Genomic DNA, 20,148 nt, shown 5'->3' on the forward strand with positions numbered 1-20,148 from the left:
TATACATGTGCCATGGTGGTTTGCTGCACCTATAAACCCATCATCTACATTAGGTATTTCTCCTAATCCTATCCCTCCCCTAGCCCCCCACCCACCGACAGACCCTGGTGTGTGATGTGTCCATGTGTTCTCATTGTTCAACTCCCACTTACGAGTGAAAACATGCAGTGGTTGGTTTTCTGTTCCTGTGTTAGTTTGCTGAGAATGATGTTTTCCAGCTTTATCCATGTCCCTGCAAAGGACATGAACTCATCCTTTTACCAACCCAAATGCTCATCAATGACAGACTGGACAAAGAAAATGTGGCACATATACACCATGGAATACTATGCAGCAATTCATCTCTTAAAGGTCCTATACTTATTAGATAAAAAGACTCTAAATACACCTAGAAATAATACAGCTATTGTTTCAAAAACAGCATACAAAAAAAGTGAAAAATAGCAAGAAAATGTCATTCGATTCTATCCAGAATCTGGGCTAAGTCTGACAGGGACCCATTGAAGTTTGCCCTTATATTTACCTAAGGAGGAGAAGAGGATTTGGTAAAGTAGCTCAAAATATTAGTAAGGAGGCTGGGCGTGGTGGCTCATGCCTGTAATCCCAGCACTTCAGGAGGCCAAGGCAGGCGGACCACCTGAGGACAGGAGTTCGAGACCAGTCTGGCCAACATGGCGACACCCTGTCTCTAGTAAAAATACAAAAATTAGTTAGGTGTGATGGCACATGCCTGTAATCCCAGCTACTTAGGAGGCTGAGGCAGGAGAATCACTTGAACCCAGGCAGCAGAGGTTGTGGTGAGCCGAGATCATGCCACTAAACTCTAGCCTGGGTGACAGAGCGAGACTCTGTCTCAAAAAAAAAAAATATATATATATATATCAGTTAGGAGGAATGTTTCAACTGCCAGAGCAAGCAAAATGTACTTAGCACTTAGCACCTCACAAGAACTGCTGTAATACAGGAATCATCTTTTGGAAGTCATTAATGTGGGCTGTTTGAAGTGCTCCATAGACGTCATTAACTGATGTGTGATTAATACAACAAAACTACACTTGTTTAAACACAGTGTAATTCAGAGTTTTAGCTAATTTTGCACTCCACTCAATTAGTTCATGTTAATTGAGTTCTACTTTGTTATCCAATAACACAGACTGGCGGCGCCAGGTTTGAGCTGGCTATATTGGCATTGTAAATTTAACTTGAGAGCGTACAGATTCCCAGGAACTACACTGGAGACTCTGATTCTGTGGATCTGGGGTGGGACCTGGGAATCTGTATTTTTGAACATTTCCCAGCAATTCTAATGTGTGTTTTTTTGGGGAACCCACAGGAAGTAAGTAAGTGCTGAGTTGATGTAGAGCCAAGGAGAGACCAGAGTTCAGTAAGGACTCAGCTCAACTTCTTTTCCTTCATGGATTTGTTCCCAGCTCCTCTGGAGTTTACCTTAGTTTATTTGAGATTATTCGCTTGCTCTTTTTTCTGCATTTGTCTTGTTTCCCAATAAAGTCCCAATGCCGTGGACTGTGATCAGCTGTGTTGGTCACAGGACAAGGAGCAGGAAGTGGCAGGATGAGGGCTGGGTAACTGTGATCCCTGACTTAATCCAATTCTCCCTTCTACTCACTGAGAAACCAGGGCCCAGAAGGAAGAAGAGAGGTCCCCAAAGTCACACACTGAGTTGGTGACATAACAGGAACTAGAGTCCGGTACCTGCCCCACCATACTGTGTTTTCTACTTTTCTCTTCCCTTTTCTCCCATAATCTTGACATCCCTGAGTAAAATCGGTCCTGCTATGCACACTGCATGGCTTTAGAGGATAACTGTTGATGAAATATAAGTTAAAACAAGTGCTATGTTTCCTCTGGACTCACAGCCCAGTAAGGCCGAATCAGAGTCACAGGCACCTCTGACCTACACCGAGAAGAAGGCACGGCCGACTGCCCTGATAGCACCCCACAGCCAGCCATCACCACTCGCAGACTGCTGCAGCTGTGGTGATGGCTGCATGTCAATGCCAAGCCCAGGTTTCTCATCCTGTTGTTTGCTAGTCCTGTAAATTCCCAGAATATTTTCACCAGACATGAAAACTACCGTTAATCCAACATGTCGACCCACTGCATTGGCATAAAACACAGCAAGGCTGAAAAAACAGTACAATTCTTTCTTTCTTTCCTTTTTGCCTTTCTTCCCCTCCCTCCCTCCCTCCCTCCCTCCCTTCCTTCCTTCTTTTGACAGGGTCTTGATCTTTCCCAGGCTGAAGTGCCGTGGTACAATCATAGCTCACTGCAACCTTGAACTCCTGGGCTCAAGTGATCCTCCCACCTTGGCCTGCCAAATCGCTGGTATTCCAGGCATAAGACACTGCACTTAATTCATTTTATTTTATGTCAAAAGACAGGTTGAGGAGTCTTACTGTGTCCAAAAGAAGTTTTTCAGCTTTGTCTCGGCTGATACTCTTATTGTACCATCTGAAAGCAAGGAAAAGTCATATGTCAATGACATATTTTAAAGTTTCATTATTTACTTATAAAAGACAATGCTAGAAAATCATATGGCCATTTTCTATTTCTACCAGTGCTTCAAAAAATTTTTAAGTGTATTTTATTTATTTAACAAGCCTGCACACATATGTTTCTACTGGTGCATTTAAACTCAAAAGCAAATGCATGATTCATTTCCGGGTATTAAAATGTTTAATTGGAAAGAAACATATGAAACAGAATTGGCAAAATATTGATCATTGTTGATGCTGGGTTTGGGGAACATGGATATTCATCATATTATTATCTTTACTTTGGTATATGTTGGAAATTTTCTAAAATAAAGTTTTAGAAAACATTAATTTTCCTCTTCATTTCAGAAGTCAGTAGGCGGTTCATTATAAGGAGGAGGGTGCTAGTGCAGCTATAAAATTGTAATACCAGTTTGAAAGTTTAGCAAATATCCTTTTAAAACAACTGTAGTATTTTCCTCTTTAAGACTGCTCTTCCAGACATTCTGCCGAGTAATTGCATTATTTGTATAATTTTGTTGTCTGGTGAAAAACAACTATAAAATGGTAAAGAAGAATATAAGAGATTTTTAGGGATGAAGTTTTTTTTAATGCTGTTAACAATATTTGAGCCACATCCTAACCTTTCTGGCTGCTTTTTAGGTAAGAGGAGGCAGACTGATCATCGGTTAATAATCAGTTTTGAAAATTAATGAATGCAGGAGGAGAGAAGTTCTGGGTAGGGAAGGTATACCACTTAACAAACTTGTTTGGCTATTTGAGAGTAGCCATGACTAAAGGAATTCACGGATTCATTAGAGGTTTTTGAACATTATAAGACAGAACAGTATATGACACCAACATGGGCTCTTAGAGATTATCTAATCGAGGACTGGGAAAATATAGGCTTCATCTCACACACAAGCCATCAGCGATAGTAGTGGCTGCCTAGAGCTGTGCATTGAAAAGGTTGTCGCCAGCATGGTGGGTAAATAGCTTCACTATCAAAGGGTGATGTCTGCCTGAGTTCAGTGCGCGGGAAGGGAATGCCAGCAAGAGAGTCATGATTTGCTTTCCTTCATCTTGTCTGAGCCTTCATTTTATGGAGAAGGGATCAGAACTCAAATAGGGTGAGGTAACTTGCCCAAGGTCATGACTGCAAACCAAGGCAGGAGACCTGAATCCATTCAATTTACCAACCCATGACTATGTTACCAGGTGGTACATTTTTAAGTACTTAAGCAGATCTCACCTGAAACTAGACAACACTAAGTTCACGAATAAAAAGTTACCATACTGGAATCTTTCATATATCCAGTTATATACTAAATATCTGAATGTTTGCTTGTAAGTCATGTTATTTTCCAGCTGAGATTCATAATCTGGAGAATGCAGACTGAAAGTGCACAGTATAACTTGTTTTGTTTGCATGGTATAGTGTTTTATTTTTAAAATGGCTTAAAATACCTTTAGGTGGGTGAATGACTTTTTTTATTTGCTCCAGGCCTCACCATTTCCTATTGCTTATCCTGTTGGAATTTTGAGTTTGCTTCTTTGATCATAAACAAAGAGATTCTGATTAAAAGCAAAGATGAACAAACAAAACTACATAGCCTAGTGGTCATTTGAAATAAATGCTTATTGTTTTTTCTTCAAAGGTATTGCCTATAAATATTTTTTATTTTATTTAAGCATATATCCTATATGTTTTATTTCAGCTCAAAAATTCTTAGAACTGATGACGCTTTTGTTCACTGAGGGAAGGGCTACTCACACATACTTGATCAAAACAAACCAGGTTGAGAGACTTCAGAAAATGACGGTTCTTCACTAAAGAATCTACTAGAATTTCAGCAACAAATAACTCGACCACATTTGAATTAAGAACCCTAATGCGTTAATAGGTGTCCTCATTAGCTTTATTCTTTAGGCCTGGTGTCTTATATTTAGTGAGTAATTAATTTTTTAAAATTTTTAAATAATTTCAAACTTGCAGAAAAGCTGTAAAATAGTATAAAAGAATCATTGTATACACATAACCCAGATGAGCCAATTGCTGATATTGTGTACATTTGATTTATTATTCCTTTTAGATAGACATAGATTGACTTTTCTTCTGAACTATTTGAGAATTGACTTTTACTCCTAAGTACTTCTGTGTCTATTTCCTAAGACACAGAGTATATACTTATCTAACCACAGTACAATTACCAAAGTCATGAGATTTAAGATCTACATAACACTATTACTTAACTGCAGATCTTATTCAAATTTTATCGGTTGTCTCAATAATGTATATTATAACAAAAAATATTTTTTTGTATGGTTCAAGATCCAGCCCAGGATCACCACTGTATTTAGTTACCATGTCTCTTTAATCTGTTATTATTATTTTTTTTTGAGATGGAGTTTCGCTCTTGTTGCCCAGGCTGGAGTGCAATGGTGCAATCTTGGCTCACAGCAACATCTGCCTCCTGGGTTCAAGCAATTCTCCTGCCTCAGCCTCCCAAGTATCTGGGACTACAGGCGTGTGCCATCACGCCCGGTTAATTTTGTATTTTTAGTAGAGACAGTGGTTTCACCATGTTGGTCAGGCTGGTCTCAAGCTCCTGATCTCAGGTGATCCACCTGCCTCAGCCTCCCAAAGTGTTGAGACTACAGGCGTGGGCCACTGCGCCCGACCTCTTTAGTCTTTTTTAATGTGGACCAATTTCTCAGCCTGTTGTGTCTTCCATGGTATTAACATTTTTTTTGAAGAGCACAGGACATTAATTTTAGAGAATATTCCCTAATTTGGATTTGTCTAATATATCCTTATAAATATATCCTCAAAAGTAAATTCATGTTGTGCATTTTTTGAGCAGGAATATCAAAGAAGTGATGTGTGCCCTTCTCAGTGCATCACATAAGGAGACACAAGATAACTTTTTGTTCCATTATTTATGTGCATTTGGATTGATTGTTTAAGATGGGACTACTAGTTACCTCCACTTTGTAATTACAAGTGATTTGTGAGGAGATACTTTGAGACTATGTAAATATGCCATAGCCCAACAAACTTTAACCTGCTAGTGGTGACATTCATTGAGAATTCTTGCCTGAATCAGTTGATACTCTGGGTTACAAAATGATGATTTTTAAACTTTATCATTCATTAGCTGGCATTCTACTATAAGAAAAAACCCTTTCCTTTTTATTTATTTCTTTGTTTATCTATCAGTCTATCTATTCATTACAGATTCTTACATTATTCAATGGTTTGTAGTCTAGTACTTATTTTAATAGTCATTATTTATTTTGATACTCAAATTGTCCCCAATTTCATCAAATGGAGCCTGTTAGAGCCAACTTCTGTGCTCATTTGACATGCCTACATCTTTTTGGCTGGGCACAGCGGTTCATACCTGTGATCCTAGCAGTTTGGGAGGCCAAGGTGGGAGGATCACTAGAGCCCAGAGGTTCAAGACCAGCCTGGGCAACCTAGCGAGATCCTGTCTCTACAAAAAATTTACAAATTAGCTGGACATGATGGCATGTGCCTGCAGTCCCAGCTACTTGGGAGGCTGAGGATTGTTTGAGCCAAGTAGGTTGAGGTTGCAATGAGCTGAGATCACACTACTGCACTCCAGCCTGGGTGACAGCGAGACCCTGTCTCAAAAAAAAATTAAAAAAGGAAAATTTCTTTTTAAGTACTTCTTTACTTTCTGGCACAGAAAGATGTTTCAAATTCCTTTTCGTTCGACCCCTACCCCAAGCCTTTTCTGCAGAAAGTCATGGTTCTTTTTGGTGGAAAGTGTTATTTAGGCATCAAGAGCTGGATGGTATATGTGAACATTGCTGTTGCAGTAGGGATCATCTGGTATTTTTACAGTAAACCAATAACTTATTCCTAACCTAGGGAGGATTCCTTAGGACTGTATTTTCCAAAAACAAATAAAATATCTTACTCATAGGTTTCCAGATTATTTGGAGATTTTTCCACCAGATAACTGCTTGGTACATATCCTTCATGCCTGTTAAAAGGAAAATTAGTGTTTAGATCTACATAGAACTAAGTGTTATATCATTTTATAGGTTTAACCCACTAAAAGTTGTTTAAAGATTGGGGAATATCACATTATTTAGCATTTGCGATAAGACATTTTAAAGTTTAGAGTACAAAAATTGGTAGGCTGGGGGTGGTGGCTCATGCCTGTAATCCCAGCACTTTTGGAGGCTGAGGCAGGTGGATCACGAGGTCAGGAGTTCGAGATCAGCCTGGCCAATATGGTGAAACCCCGTCTCTACTAAAAAAAAAAAAAAAAAAAATAGCCGGGCATGGTGGTACACGCCTGTAGTCCCAGCTACTTGGGAGGCTGAGGCAGAAGAATCGCTTGAACCCAGGAGGTGGAGCTTGCAGTGAGCCGAGATCGTGCCACTGCACTCCAGCCTGGGCAACAGAGCGAGACTCTGTCTCAAAAAAACAAAACAAAACAAAAAAAAGAATTGGTAAAAAATAATAGCAACTTGCTGTCTGTTAAAGGCAGGTTGATTTCACTACTAAAATATGAAACATAATAAAAAAAGAAGTGGCGATTTTACTTAAAAAGCTCTGCTTGCTATTCTCCTCATTGTGAAATTTCCTCTACTGGAAAAAAAGATTAATATTCAGTCTCTATTTTCTATAAGGAAACATTTTTGTGTGATAATCAACATTTTTTCCACTTTAGTACTATCATTTTATAGTCAGGAAACCAAAATAATTAAAATATAAAAGATGACTTTCCAACCACAGATTCTAAAATACACTACCAGTTGGCATTGTAAGCTTTTTAATTTAAGGCCTCCCTAATTGAGCTTCTTCAGATATGAATGGTATAAACATGAGAAAAAAGGATAAAGCCAGGCTAGATTTGGGGATCGGGAGTCACTTTTGAGCAAGAATTAATAATTGTGCATACACAAAAAGCATAATAAACAAAATAAGAATATCAAACTTCTTTACATTTGTGTATAACTCTGTAGTTTTCAAAGCACTTTCACATTCATTGTCTCATTTAATACCAGAGGGTGAAAGCGGCATCCCTTCTACTTACTCTCTGGACCTCTGACTTTATACCTGTCAAATGAAGGGCTTAAACTAGATTATACTTAAAATCTAGTTTAAGTAGATACTCCATACTCTGTCAATCTGTAAAAAGATGCCTGATAGGCCAGGCGCGGTGGCTTACGCCTGTAATCCTAGTACTTTGGGAGGCTGAGGTGGATGGATCACTTGAGCTCAGGAGTTTGAGACCAACCTGGGCAACATGGTGAAACCCTGTCTCTAGAAAATATATAAAAATTAGCCGGGTGTGGTGGCATGCACCTGTAGTCTCAGCTACTTGGGAGGCTGAGGCATGAGACTCGCTTAACCTGGGTCGTGGCAGGTGGGGGCAGTGGTAAGGAGGTTTCGATGAGCCGAGATCATGCCACTGCATTCCAGCCTCGGTGACAGAGCAAGACTCTGTCTCAAAAAAAAAAAAAAAATGCCTGACAGTTTATTGCTCTTTATTCCATAACATGTTTTAATTTTCTTATAATAAGGCCAATTTTCAATCTAGTGATTATGTTTATGGGAAATGTGTAATTGGTGCACAGAGCTGTGAAGAGTGAAGAAATCAAGACTGTAGATGCCAAATACAGGATGATCATCTTATATTTTACTCCTCTGGCAGACATTGCTAATCAATCATGGCATACTTTCTTTGGAGAATTGGACATCTGCCCTCAAAATCATCCTTCACACAGTGCTCAAGGTAGCCGTTCCAACTGAAGAAAGTCAGCTTATTCTGAGATTTGCCGTTGTTTCTGTATCACTCTTGGAATCCCCTTAATTATGTCTGGTTTTGCCATACTATACTTTTACAGTATATTAATGGATCAAATAATATTTTGCTTTTGAATAGAATACGCCACCCAAAGCTGGGTCATCTACACAAATGATAACTCTCATACTTGTATGTGGATATGTAGAATTTCCAAAGCTCTTTCACTTCCATCATCTCACTGATTTTCTCAACACTGTGATGTAGACAAAGCTGATATCATCATCTGCATTTTACAGTTCAGGAAATGGATTCACAGAGGAAAAGTGACTTGGTCATCCGTGAATAACATGGTCACACATACGACATGGTCATCTGTGAATCCTCAGCTACATATGACAAGAGTAGCCGATAAAGTCCAAGTCCTCTGTCTCCTCATCTTGTGTGCTTTCCACTATACCACACCATCACAAAGCAAACTGGGGAAATTCCCATAATGCTGACTGGCTGCTGGGGTGTCCTCTTTGATGCCCTTTGAAGTGCATAGTTAAGCCTTTCCACAGGTCACCAAATGAAGAGTTTAACTGTCATTTGGGGAAGTAAGACCTAGGAGAAGAAATTTCCCGGTACATTAGGTGTGCTAAGTAAAGTCAGTTGATTGAACTAATGAATTTCTAAGTCCCTTTGGTGTTTGTAGACCCTGTAGACAGTCTTGAACCTATTTCCAACATGGGCATGTCTATAATGGACAAAGTGAAGGTGATGTGACCAGCTCAATTGTCTTCATCCATCAACTAGAGAGGGAAGTTCCAGATGAGGGGAATTGGGGTCTGTTCTTAGCTAGCAAACTACACTGCCTCTCAAACCATGGTTCTGAATCTCATCACCTTTTACCCTGTCTCACTTCTGTCTTTTCTCCCCCTGCAATGGGGTTGATAAGCCTGCTTAAAGAGAAGGTACCTTGAAAATGTAAATTTTGGTGTATGTAAAAGGTAAAGTCTTATCCTTAAAGATATTTGTGCCCCTCTTTTTTTTTTTAACCCATCAGATTGGCTTTTTTTAAAAGCTCAGTGACACCCAGTCTTGGCACTTCCATAACTCTGTTAGCAGGAACGTAAATTTGGCAAGTTTTGTGAGGAAATTATGTGGCAAAATTAAGATATCACATACTCTGACTGAACTGTTGCACAGTTAGAAATGTGACATATAGGCCAGGCATGGTGTCTCATGCCTGTAATCCCAACTACTTTGGGAGGCCAAAGTGGGAGAATTTCTTGAGTACAGTAGTTTGAGACAAGCCCGGACAACATAATGAGACCCCATTTCTACAAAAAATTTAAAAATTATCTGGGCATGGTGGTGCATGCCCATAGTCTCAGCTATGCAGGGGTCTGAGGTGGATCACTTAAGCCTCAGAGGTCAAGGCTGCAGTGAACTGTGAGAGTGCCAGTGTGCTTCAACCTGGGTGACAGAGCAAGACCCTGTCCCCCTCCAAAAAATGAAAAGAAAAACTAATGTGATACATATATATATTATATATTATATATATATATAAAATATATATATGTTTGTATTCCGAAGATGGCCAAGATACACGAATCCAAGATCTTCATTAAAGCCTTGTTTGAAACAGCAGAGGAAACAAATAAACTGGCAACTAAATGTCCCACCATAAAGGGTTATTTAAATACTTATAATACAATCATACATTCTAAGATTGTGCAATTGTTATTATTATTATTTTTGATATGGATTCTTGCTCTGTCGCCCAGGCTGGAGTGCAGTGGTGCGATATTGGCCCACTGCAACCTCCACCTCCCAGGTTCAAGTGATTCTCCTGCCTCAGCCTCCCAAGTAGCTGGAATCACAGGCGCCTGCCACCACACCCATCTAATTTTTTGAATTTTTAGTAGAGATGGGGTTTCACCATGTTGGCCAGGTTGGTCTTGAACTCCTGACCTCAGGTGATCAGCCCGCTTTGGCCTCCCAAAGTTCTGGGATTGCAGGCATGAGCCATTGTGCCTGGCCTATGCAACTATTTTAAAAATGAGGCAGATTTGCATGTGCTGGTATGAAAAGATCTTCAATGTGTATTAATATCATTAAAAATTAAAAGCAAGATGCAGAACAGAATGGATTCACTTGGTACAAGTGAAAAAAGGATGCATTTGCATAGGTATAACTTTAGTTTATGATACACAAGAAGGTATTAATAGTGATCACATTTTTTTCTTTTTTGAGACAGTGTCTTGCTCTGTCGCTCAGGCTGGAGTGAAGTGGCACCATCTCGGCTCACTGCAACCTCTCCCTCCTGGGTTGAAGTGATTTTCATGCTCCAGCCAGTGGAGTAGCTGGGATTACAGGCGTGCGCCACCACACCCGGCTAATTTTTGTATTTTTAGTAGAGACAGGGTTTCACCATGTTGGCCAGGCTGGTCTCAAACTCCTGGCCTCAAGTGATCCACTCGCCTTGGCCTCCCAAACTGCTGGGATTACAGGCATAAACCACTGCACCCGGCCGAATAGTGATTACTTTTGGACTTGACGTGGGGGCAAATGGAGGGTGGCTTATATTTTATGTATATTTCTCTCTACTGTTAAGTAAAATGTTGACATAAATGATCTATACATGGCAATGACAGTTTTCTTTTTTATATTTTAAAATTAATAATAACCTCATACCTTGAAAACATTTAAACCCTTAATATTAATATACAAAGATGTTCGTTGCAGTGTTGTGAATGTTTGCAAAATATTGGAGATAACCTAAGTGTTCAACAAGGGAATTTGCTAATTTAGAGTACATTTATGGCTGGATTGATGCAACCATTGAACTCATATTCTGGAAAATATTCCAGAGCATGGGTTAATACATTGGATATATTAAGAGGAAAAAAAAATAAAACCTTAAAAGGCAGTGTGAATCTCATGCTCAGTATTTTTTTCATTCAAATTTGCATAGTGGGAATGTGGTATTTGTACAACCTTATTTTCTCCCCGAGTCATGTGGATGGCTAGTTCAATGACTGCGATTGTAACTAAATCTTTAGTATCTTCTTTCTGATGCATCCTAACATAACTATCAATCTGTACCATCTCTACACACACCTTTTCTTTCCACCAAAAATAAGCACTTCCTAATGGGATGTACCTTCAGCCTCACTTAACACTCAGGAACAATAGCGCTTTGCAGAACAAATTACCAAGCTCCCAAATTGTAGATGTCAGTGGAAAAATCCAGGGGGTTTTTTAGATGAGTTTGGGTCTGGAGTGCCTGAGATGGGGTGCAGGGAGCAAGCATAGCAAGTGGCTGCCTCAGAGCCACTTCTGAGAAGAGGAAAAACGAGCCTCAACTACTTCCTCTTCCTCCTGCCTCTGCTCTCCTCTCCCACCTCAGTGCTGTGGTCACGCTGTGGGAGATAGGACAAATCATTCTGGTGTTTTATTTGTTCGCACCACACCTCAAACACGGGGACAGCAGCCACAAAGATGCCTTACCCATTCCTGTCCTGGACTCTCCACCAGTGAATCTCAGAACTGTCCAGCAGGCAGTACTCTTCGTTGCGCCGCAGTGCGAGTTCCTGAGGATCATTGGTTTGGTAGTCATACAAGGCAATGACCACAGTTTCTTCAGGTTCCCAAAGTGGTCGCTGGGGAAGAGAGACAACAAAACCAAGCAAAGACATAAAAAAGGAGGTAAAATGCCTGCTTTCGTCGGGGTGTCTGGGGAGACTGTCTGCCTTCCTCTGGTTGACTTTCTTTATGAGTTGGAGTTACAGCGCTGAACATGACACAAAGACATCAGTGCTTGGAATCATCACATTGCTCATTCTATGAGGTAAATTCTGACCACAGTGAATTCCAAGCAGCCACATGATTTTCACAAAAGTCTGCTGGTTTCTCTATCTGCACTATGTTATATGCAGCAGCCTCTCTGCTGGATGCATCATGCCCTTGGCAAAGGAGATACAGTCAACATGAAATCTTTCAGTTTGTGCTTTACTGATATGATTTGTGGGTTTATCTAGATCTACAGAATCATAGGTTATTGGAGCTGGAATTCCTCTAACAGATCATTTAATACACTTTTTCATTTAGGATGAGGAAACAGAGGCCCAGATGGGGAAATGGACCTGGCCAATCTACCACTAGAATTAGTCCTAAGACTCTCTACTCTAGCACCTGTCTCCCTTCCTTCTCCTATAGGCTCTATTGCTGATATCTCTGTTCCTCAGTCCCTTTCTTCATGTCCATATTGAGGACATGAAGAAAAGACCACAAAGCACACAGTCGCCAGAGTTCAGGATGGGCACGCCTGCTACGGGTTAGCAGACTTTGTGAGAGTCAATGTTGGGAAATATTAAGTTCCTCACTACAATGTGGTTTAGTGTTAGGAAGTCACAAGTTCTCTGAGTATATTGAAGCATTTGGTGGCATAAAAATACTGGAGCTGAAAAAAGAGTCTCGCCATATTGATGTAGTATGTCATCTCAGCTGAGCCCAGATCAGATTTTTTTTTTTTAATAGAGACAGGGTCTCACTATGTTGCGCAGGCTGGTCTCAAACTCCTGGGCTCAACCCTCCTGCCTTGGCCTCCCAAAGTGCTGGGAGTACAGGAATGAACAACTGTGCCTGGCTGCAGATTGGAATTTGAAATCTAGATATTTGTGGAGCTTGTGAGGATGTGTAAATGGGGTGCTACAGACAAGAGTGGATGGCCTGAGGCTTTTGCTCTAAGAGCTCATGGAGGGAGGAATAGTGTTTGAAGATGTTTGAAGAAGACAAAGGAGAGCTATGGCATTCATCCCACTGTAGGTCAACTCATTGGTTAATACCTGTGAAGAGAAAGGTCAGAGCAGGATCCTCAAATTATGATAGTACGTTTCTATAGGGGGCACACTGGACATGTATTTTTTTTCTAATAATCATGCAAGCTTGGAATATGGAGGTTATTTTGAATATCACAGTTTGAGGTATGCTATAGGCCTTTAATGGGTGATGGCCAATAATGGAAAATGCTCTGTAGAGTCCCACATTCCCCACAACTTTCGAATATCCTGGTAAACATTCATGTGGTGAGAAACCAGCTTGTACAGTAATTCTATAAAAACATCCTGAGCCTAGATCCTAGCTGTACCCTATCCACAGTACTGGATTTCCCAAGAATGCAACTACCTTGTATTTTGAGGGAAGACTATGCTTTGGTTCAGAAGTTTACTAAGAGTTGTTCATCATTTTGGAAAATTATATCACTGGTGGTAATGCTGTAGTTGAGTCCCAATACCACATTTTGTATCAGTTGCATTTGAGATGCCAAATCCAAAGGGATCCTACCTACAGGTGCAAGAAATCGACTATTTCATTCTGTCTTCCAGTGCAGTCATGTCCCAATATTTATATAGAAACACATATTTTGTTATATATATTATTTTTCTTTCCTTTTTAAATATTACAGTTAGAACATTTATTGATTCTTTTTAAAAAGTACGTTTAATACAAAAGTTAGCCAGGTGTGGTGGCACGTGCCTGTAGTCCCAGCAACTGCGGAGGGTGAGGAGGGAGGATGGCTTGAGCCCAAGAGACAGATGGCGCAGTGAGCTATGATTGCACCACTGCACTCCAGCCTGGGCAACAGAGTGAGACCCTGTCTCAAAACAACAAAAAATTTTAATTAAATACTTTAATTTTTAAAAATTGTGTATTTATATGTTATATTATTTATAAATTTCTTTTCAGGATAACAAAAGGAGCCTTACAAAATATCTGTCATTAAAAGGCAGCATTGAGTTTGATAAGGTTGGGAACCATTAGATTTGAGTGAGAAAATCAAGGGATGGCATTTGGAGAAACTGAGTCTGTGGGGGGCTCAGGAAGGGTTGTTTGGGAGCCTCCATGATGTGGTGAGGCATGAAAGGAATGAGGATCCTGCCTCCTGGCCACTCTGCTGCAGGCCTCAGCACAACCGGACCCCCCAGGACCTCTACTGGCCCCAGGTGGGAAGAGCTCCACTGGGCTGAGGGACCCTCACAGAGATCCCAGGTAGCAGTGGCAGAGATAGGGTGCCTTAGTAGGCAGCCAGCAAGAAAGGACACATGCAGACACATTCTAGCGGCCCCTCAGCAAGCCCTGGGCTGACTGGGAGGGACTGTAAGAGGAAGAGTTGAGTTCCCATGGATGCAGGGGGCCAAGAGGAATCAGAATTTGGACTTCAGTGTGACATACGACCTTGTTTGTATCCATAGGCAAAAGAGGCCTAGGATTGTCCTTCACTCTGACCATGGATATTCTCCATCTTGAACCAAAATAGCCACCCCCTGACCCTGGAGGACTGGCCCTGCTCACGGTGTTTCTCACATAGAGCATGAGACCTATTGGCTCAGACTGGATTAAAAACAGTTTCTCTGTATGACAACCCGAGATGTCATTACCACTCAGGCAGCAGAACAAGAAGGTGAGGAGAGAAATGACTTCAAGTGGCTCAGACAAGAGAACCGTTGCATTGGATTTAGACATGCGGTTGAAACTATAACAACGATTCCAAAACCTTTGCGGTCAGAACACTCAAAACAGTATCCACGATGCTCCTCCAAGAAGGCTGAAAAGCCAAAGGGTATAGGGAGAGAAGGACCAGCAGTGTTTTCTGGCTTTCACCTTCACTGATACCAAAAATAAAGACACAAGAGCAGCCTCACTTAAGATGGGAGGTGTGGATTTAGGCGGGACTGTTGAGGGAACGGTCTGCAAGGGAGGGCAGTAGGGTTCCGAACCAGGCCTTCAAAGGGGAAGGTGAAATAGTCTGCAGAAGGTCAGTGAAAGAAAAGGAGAGAGAGCTCATTCTCTGCTACAGTTTCAGTACATTTCTTTCCTGTTGTGAGGGAGTAGGCTGATGACAGATCTAAACACCAGGCTGAGGCTTTGAGGATTTAGAGCTTCCTTTATGGGGACGCTGCCAGTTTTGAAATGTCACCATGTTGGCTGAAGGGAAAAAAGGCAGAGCTCATTCTTCAGGAAGAAGCATGAGGAAACGGAATCTGTAAGCTCTGGTTAAAGAACTTGCTCTGGAATGAAGAGCGAGTACTCAAATGTGGATATTGGTCGGGCACAGTGGCTCACGCCTGTAATTCCAGCACTTTGGGAGGTTGAAGTGGGTTGATCACCTGAGGTCAGGAGTTCAAGACCTGCCTGGCCAACATGGTAAAAGTCCGTCTCTATTAAAAATACAAAAATTAGCCAGGCATGATGATGAGCGCCTGTAATCCTAGCTACTCGGGAGGCTGAGGCAGAAGAATCGCTTGAACCTGGGAGGCGGATGTTGCAGTGAGCTGAGATCGCGCCATTGCACTCCAGCCTGGGTGACAAGAGCAAAATTCTATCTCAAAAAAAAAAAAAAAGTGGATATTGTTGTCAATATATTATCATAAGGTCAGGGTCATATCCCCTACCTAAAGGTCATGATCCTTTCTCCCATCTTTTTTTTTTCATCTCCTTAACAAAATAAGCTGCCCTAGAGTAGGTACTATGCCATCTAAGACTTGTAAGTCAGTATATTATAGATCAGTGAGGAGGCTTATTAAAATGCAGATTCCTGGGCCCCTCCCCCAGCGTTTTGGACACAACAGGTCTGGGGGTGGGGCCTAAGAATTTGTATTTCTAACATGCTCCCAGGTGATGCAGATGCTTCTGGTCCATGGACTATACTTTGAGAACCACCACTCGAGTTAAAGACCACCACGCCAGAAACCTTGCATCCTCCTAAGTTGCTGAATGGCCTTGGAAAAGCCTCAAGACCTCTCTCGGGATTTGATTTCCCAAGCTTTACAATGAGAATAAAATTAAAACCCTCTGAAGTGGATAGAACGGATAGTAAGTTTTAAAATTGATAATAAAAGGGTGGAAGTGCTTTGAAATATATAAAATATCAACAAATGTATGTCTCCAAAATGCTTGCAAAGAGTAAATGTGCACTTTTTTTTTTTTTTTTTTCTGGAGACAGGGTCTTACTCTGTCACCCAGGTTGAAGTGCAGTGGCACACAGTCATGGCTCACTGCAGTCTCGACCTCCTGGGAGCAAGTGATCCTCCTACCTCAGCCTGCTGAGTAGCTGTGACTACAGGCATGCACCACCACACCAGCTAATTTTTAAAAATTTTTTCTAGAGATGGGGGTCTCACTTTGTTGTCCAGGCTGATCTCGAACTCCTGGGCTCAAGCAATCCTCCCACTTTGGCCTCCCAAAGTGCTGGGACTACAGGCGTGAGCCACCATGCCAGACACACTTTTATATAGAGTGAGCTGCTACTATACTCCAAAATGGTCAGGTGAATGGCCACCCAATTTGATATCAGTATTTGTTGAATAAATAAAGTGAGATGGAGATTTAGCAGCTGAATGGTGCTTTAAGTGGACAGACCCCCAAGACAGGTCAAGCCCAAAAATACCCAATGTGTTGAGTTCCGCTGAATCATGACAGCCTGCTGCATGCATCTAGGGTTTGAAAAATATGGGGATAGGGGGACATGCAAACAGGAACATGCCAATCAGGTAGCCTGTGGGCCCACCTGCACCCGGAGCTAGGGCTCTCACTCACCCTGTTGTCTTCAGGAGTAGGAGGAAGAGGCTTCTTTGAAGCTGAAAAGAGAAAAACAGGAAAAGAAAAAATGAGCATGAAAACGAATGGACCCAACCGGAAGTGAGCAGCCAGGGGGCTTTTCTGAGAAAAAGGGCCCAAGGAAAACAACAGAAGAAAGGGGGCCAGAAGGAGTAATAAGACACAGTGAAACCCGACTTGGCCTTGTCAGAAGCTGTCTTTTATCTCCTTGGACGTGCTGGTTTCTGATTCCCTTTTCTAGTAGATACCAGAAGCTTCCAGAGGTCCATATTTGGGGGCCCTCTCTCTCTGCATTCCCAGGAAAAGCCTGCCAGTGGGGTTAGACTTGCACCCTTCCCTGTAGGTATAGAGACTTCCAGGAATGTCTCTGCCACCTGCTAAGCTCAGGAGTGGGAATTGGTGACTCAGGGGGACAGTGACTCACTAGCTTCCTGACACAGTTGTGGGCTTGAGGAGGGGGTGGCTGAGGTGGGAGGTCATTGTGCTGCTTTTTGAGTGGGCTGGAATCCACTTTTAGTTGCCTTAAGGCATCTGAATATGTGTTCTTTCTGTCTCTTTCAAACTATACCAACCCCAGCATCTCTCTGTCTTTGTCTTTCTGCTTATCTCTGTTTCCATGTCTCCCTCTGTTTAGCTCTCCTCTCTCTTCCCTCTTTCCTCCTTTCTCTTTTCTTCTCCTCTCTTTCTCTTTCCCTCTCTCTTTCCTCTCATCTTTTCATATTCGTCTCTCACTATTTCTCCTTTGTAGCTCTGCAAAGGCCATTCCTGGACTCAATGAATCAAAGGTGTATGGCTGTGTCTGGGGCTCGCGGTGGTACGGGAGGCACTGCACAGAATTCAGGCCAATACAAATACGTCCTTAATAATGAGAGATAATAAGAGAATGGGCTGCATAGGTAGGCGATGAGTTCCTCATTTCTGTATGAGGTTGACTTGAAGTTGGACAGCCCACATCAGGGATGCGGTAGAGGAGAGTCACACATTGACACTGGAGCCCAGCCCCGTGCAGACTTGGCAAGAAAGAGTAGGCTGGGGTAGTGACCTGGTTATGATGACCAGAGAAGAAGGAAAACCCCTATAATAGGAAGTATGGTTCCCATTTAGAACTCAACTTGGAGCTGGGAGACTGGTGTTCTAACTCTGGCTTCACCAATACTAGCTGTGAGCCTTGGCCACTTCCAGCCCTGGACATTCTATGACTAGTCTCTCTTTCTTCTTCCTCTGGCCTTGCTTTTCCCTTCCTTCCTTTTCCTCCCCACAGTGGGGAGATCAGGGCCAGTTCTGGTTGCAGAAATGGGTGTTACTGTGGGTTGGGTGTGGCTGGGTCTGTTTCTACTCAACCGCTTCTGCTGCTTCCCAGACACACACAAGTTCTGAGGTTATATCTCAGCCTCAGATTCATTCATCCACCAATAAGGAAGACAAGTAGACACAATTACCATTTATCAAGAACTCTGTAAATGTTGGCAGCTGTACTGCTTTCCACAACACCATTGAATCTCCCAGCCTTACACGTAGCTACCTATTATCATTATCCCCCTATTGCAGGTGAGGAAATGCTCTTAGAGGCTCAGAGGGATTATCCAAAGCCCAGTGCTCATAGACTCGCACTGGCAATGTGCTCGGTACCAGGAATCCTGTGAGCCTTCACCCAGAAAGATGACCATGAGCTGCGTTCACAGTGCAGTGTGCTTCTTGAAAACTCTGCTGTCAACTGTGTAAAACTCAGATCCATGAAGTTATTTAACAAAATCAGAAGAGGGTAGAGTAAGGAGAAGCTCAGAGGAGGATATGGCAATGGGTTGCAATGTAAAAGCAAAACCATTAGCACAGTGACTGCATGACACCCACAGCAGGACCCCAAGAGGGCTCAGGCCCTGGTTTCACATGGGGAACAGCTCGGCGTGACCAGTCCTCCCGCATTGGAGTTCTGGTGAGTCATTCAGATGTTCCTAGCACCTCAGTCACATGTGTATCACTCGGAGGAGGGAAATACTGTGCGCCCTGAAGAGGAATAGCTGCAGCATGCATGGTGAAAACTACAAAATGGAAATACCAAGTCAAAGAATTTCAGAATTGGAAAAGGGCTTAGGTATTATTTCATCCTAAGCCCCTCAGAACTCCCTGCCATTTTTGAGATGAGGACATTGGGGCCCTTGATGGCCAAGTGACTCATCTGAGGGCCCACAGCAAGGCATTGGCAGAAATTTGGAGACCAGATCACTGACTTTGGAACGGGCTTTCACTCACTGAGGTAAGCCCATGCCGTTCTGTTATTATGGTGGATCCTATCCATAGAAAACTTTCCATTTCATTTTTATTAAATATTGGCCCGCATGAATATGGTAAACAGGACTAATGTGGAGGATCACTTGAATATTTACCAATTTCTAAAACTTGTTAAGTATTATTCTTCTGGGCCCAGGGATCGATTATGCCGAAGGGCTTTTTTCCCCAAGGTGCAGGATGAAAAGTGATGGTTTTTAAAGTGGTAATGAGAGGGCCTATGAATCAGGAAGCCACAGAAAACCTAGCCATGTGTTACATCCGCCTTGGGTTGCCAATTTTCAGTATTAAGTTTTAGGGCACAAAAGGAAATGATAAATGAGAAAGGGAAACTATGGCAAAAGAGGTTGAGAAGAGAGGAAAATGGAAGGAAAACAATCCACATGGGCCATCATTCCTATTCAACAATGGATTTGCAGAGCACTTCCAGTGGTGTGACCCGGAGCATACTGAATTGCTCAAGGCAGCCCATTCCCTTAATACCACACCATGTACCCCAGATGGTTGAGAGGAACAAGACCATAATGAATGTGAAGTACATTCGAGTGGAGTTGTACTCGACTGGAGGTTCAAGTTCCAAAGTCATCAATAAAATCCAGTTGCAGCCCAATTCCCTGGACCTGAGCCTTTAATGTCAAAGGCAAACAAACAGCTTTTTTTTTGTTTTCACTTTGCATTTAGACTGTGGCCTTCTCCTCTCTGAGACTGTGGAGGTCAAGGGCAAGTTTGAAGAGGAGGCAAGGAAAAACCACAGAGTAAAATGTAAAAGAAAAAAAAAATTCCTCTCACCTTTAAGGGTATAGAGTTGAATTTGTGTAATTAAATATATGTGTGATATGATGTCACTGTAAGAAATAAATATTTTGTATCTCTTAAGACTGCCTCTGTAATTAAGATTTAAATAGACCATGCCATTCAAACGCAGATTATAGCAGGGCTCCTCAAACTGTACTGTGCACATAAGTCTCCTGGGA

The 20,148-nt window shown here is 41.9% G+C and overlaps 1 protein-coding gene across 1 annotated transcript in view; it reads right to left on the bottom strand.

The window, feature by feature from the left end:
* The window catches only part of ITK (IL2 inducible T cell kinase), a 75,358-nt gene that overhangs the window by 20,690 nt on the left and 34,520 nt on the right, over positions 1–20,148 (bottom strand). Inside the window, exons 5-8 of the mRNA XM_055284762.1 lie at positions 16,868–16,908; positions 11,780–11,931; positions 6,443–6,508; positions 2,418–2,472 (exon numbers count right to left, since the gene is read on the bottom strand). Coding sequence (XP_055140737.1) covers positions 2,418–2,472; positions 6,443–6,508; positions 11,780–11,931; positions 16,868–16,908 — 314 coding nt within the window. The remainder of the gene's footprint in view (positions 1–2,417; positions 2,473–6,442; positions 6,509–11,779; positions 11,932–16,867; positions 16,909–20,148) is intronic.

The sequence above is a fragment of the Symphalangus syndactylus genome, chromosome 7 (assembly GCF_028878055.3).
Source record: "Symphalangus syndactylus isolate Jambi chromosome 7, NHGRI_mSymSyn1-v2.1_pri, whole genome shotgun sequence".
NCBI classification, from domain to species: Eukaryota; Metazoa; Chordata; class Mammalia; order Primates; family Hylobatidae; genus Symphalangus; species Symphalangus syndactylus.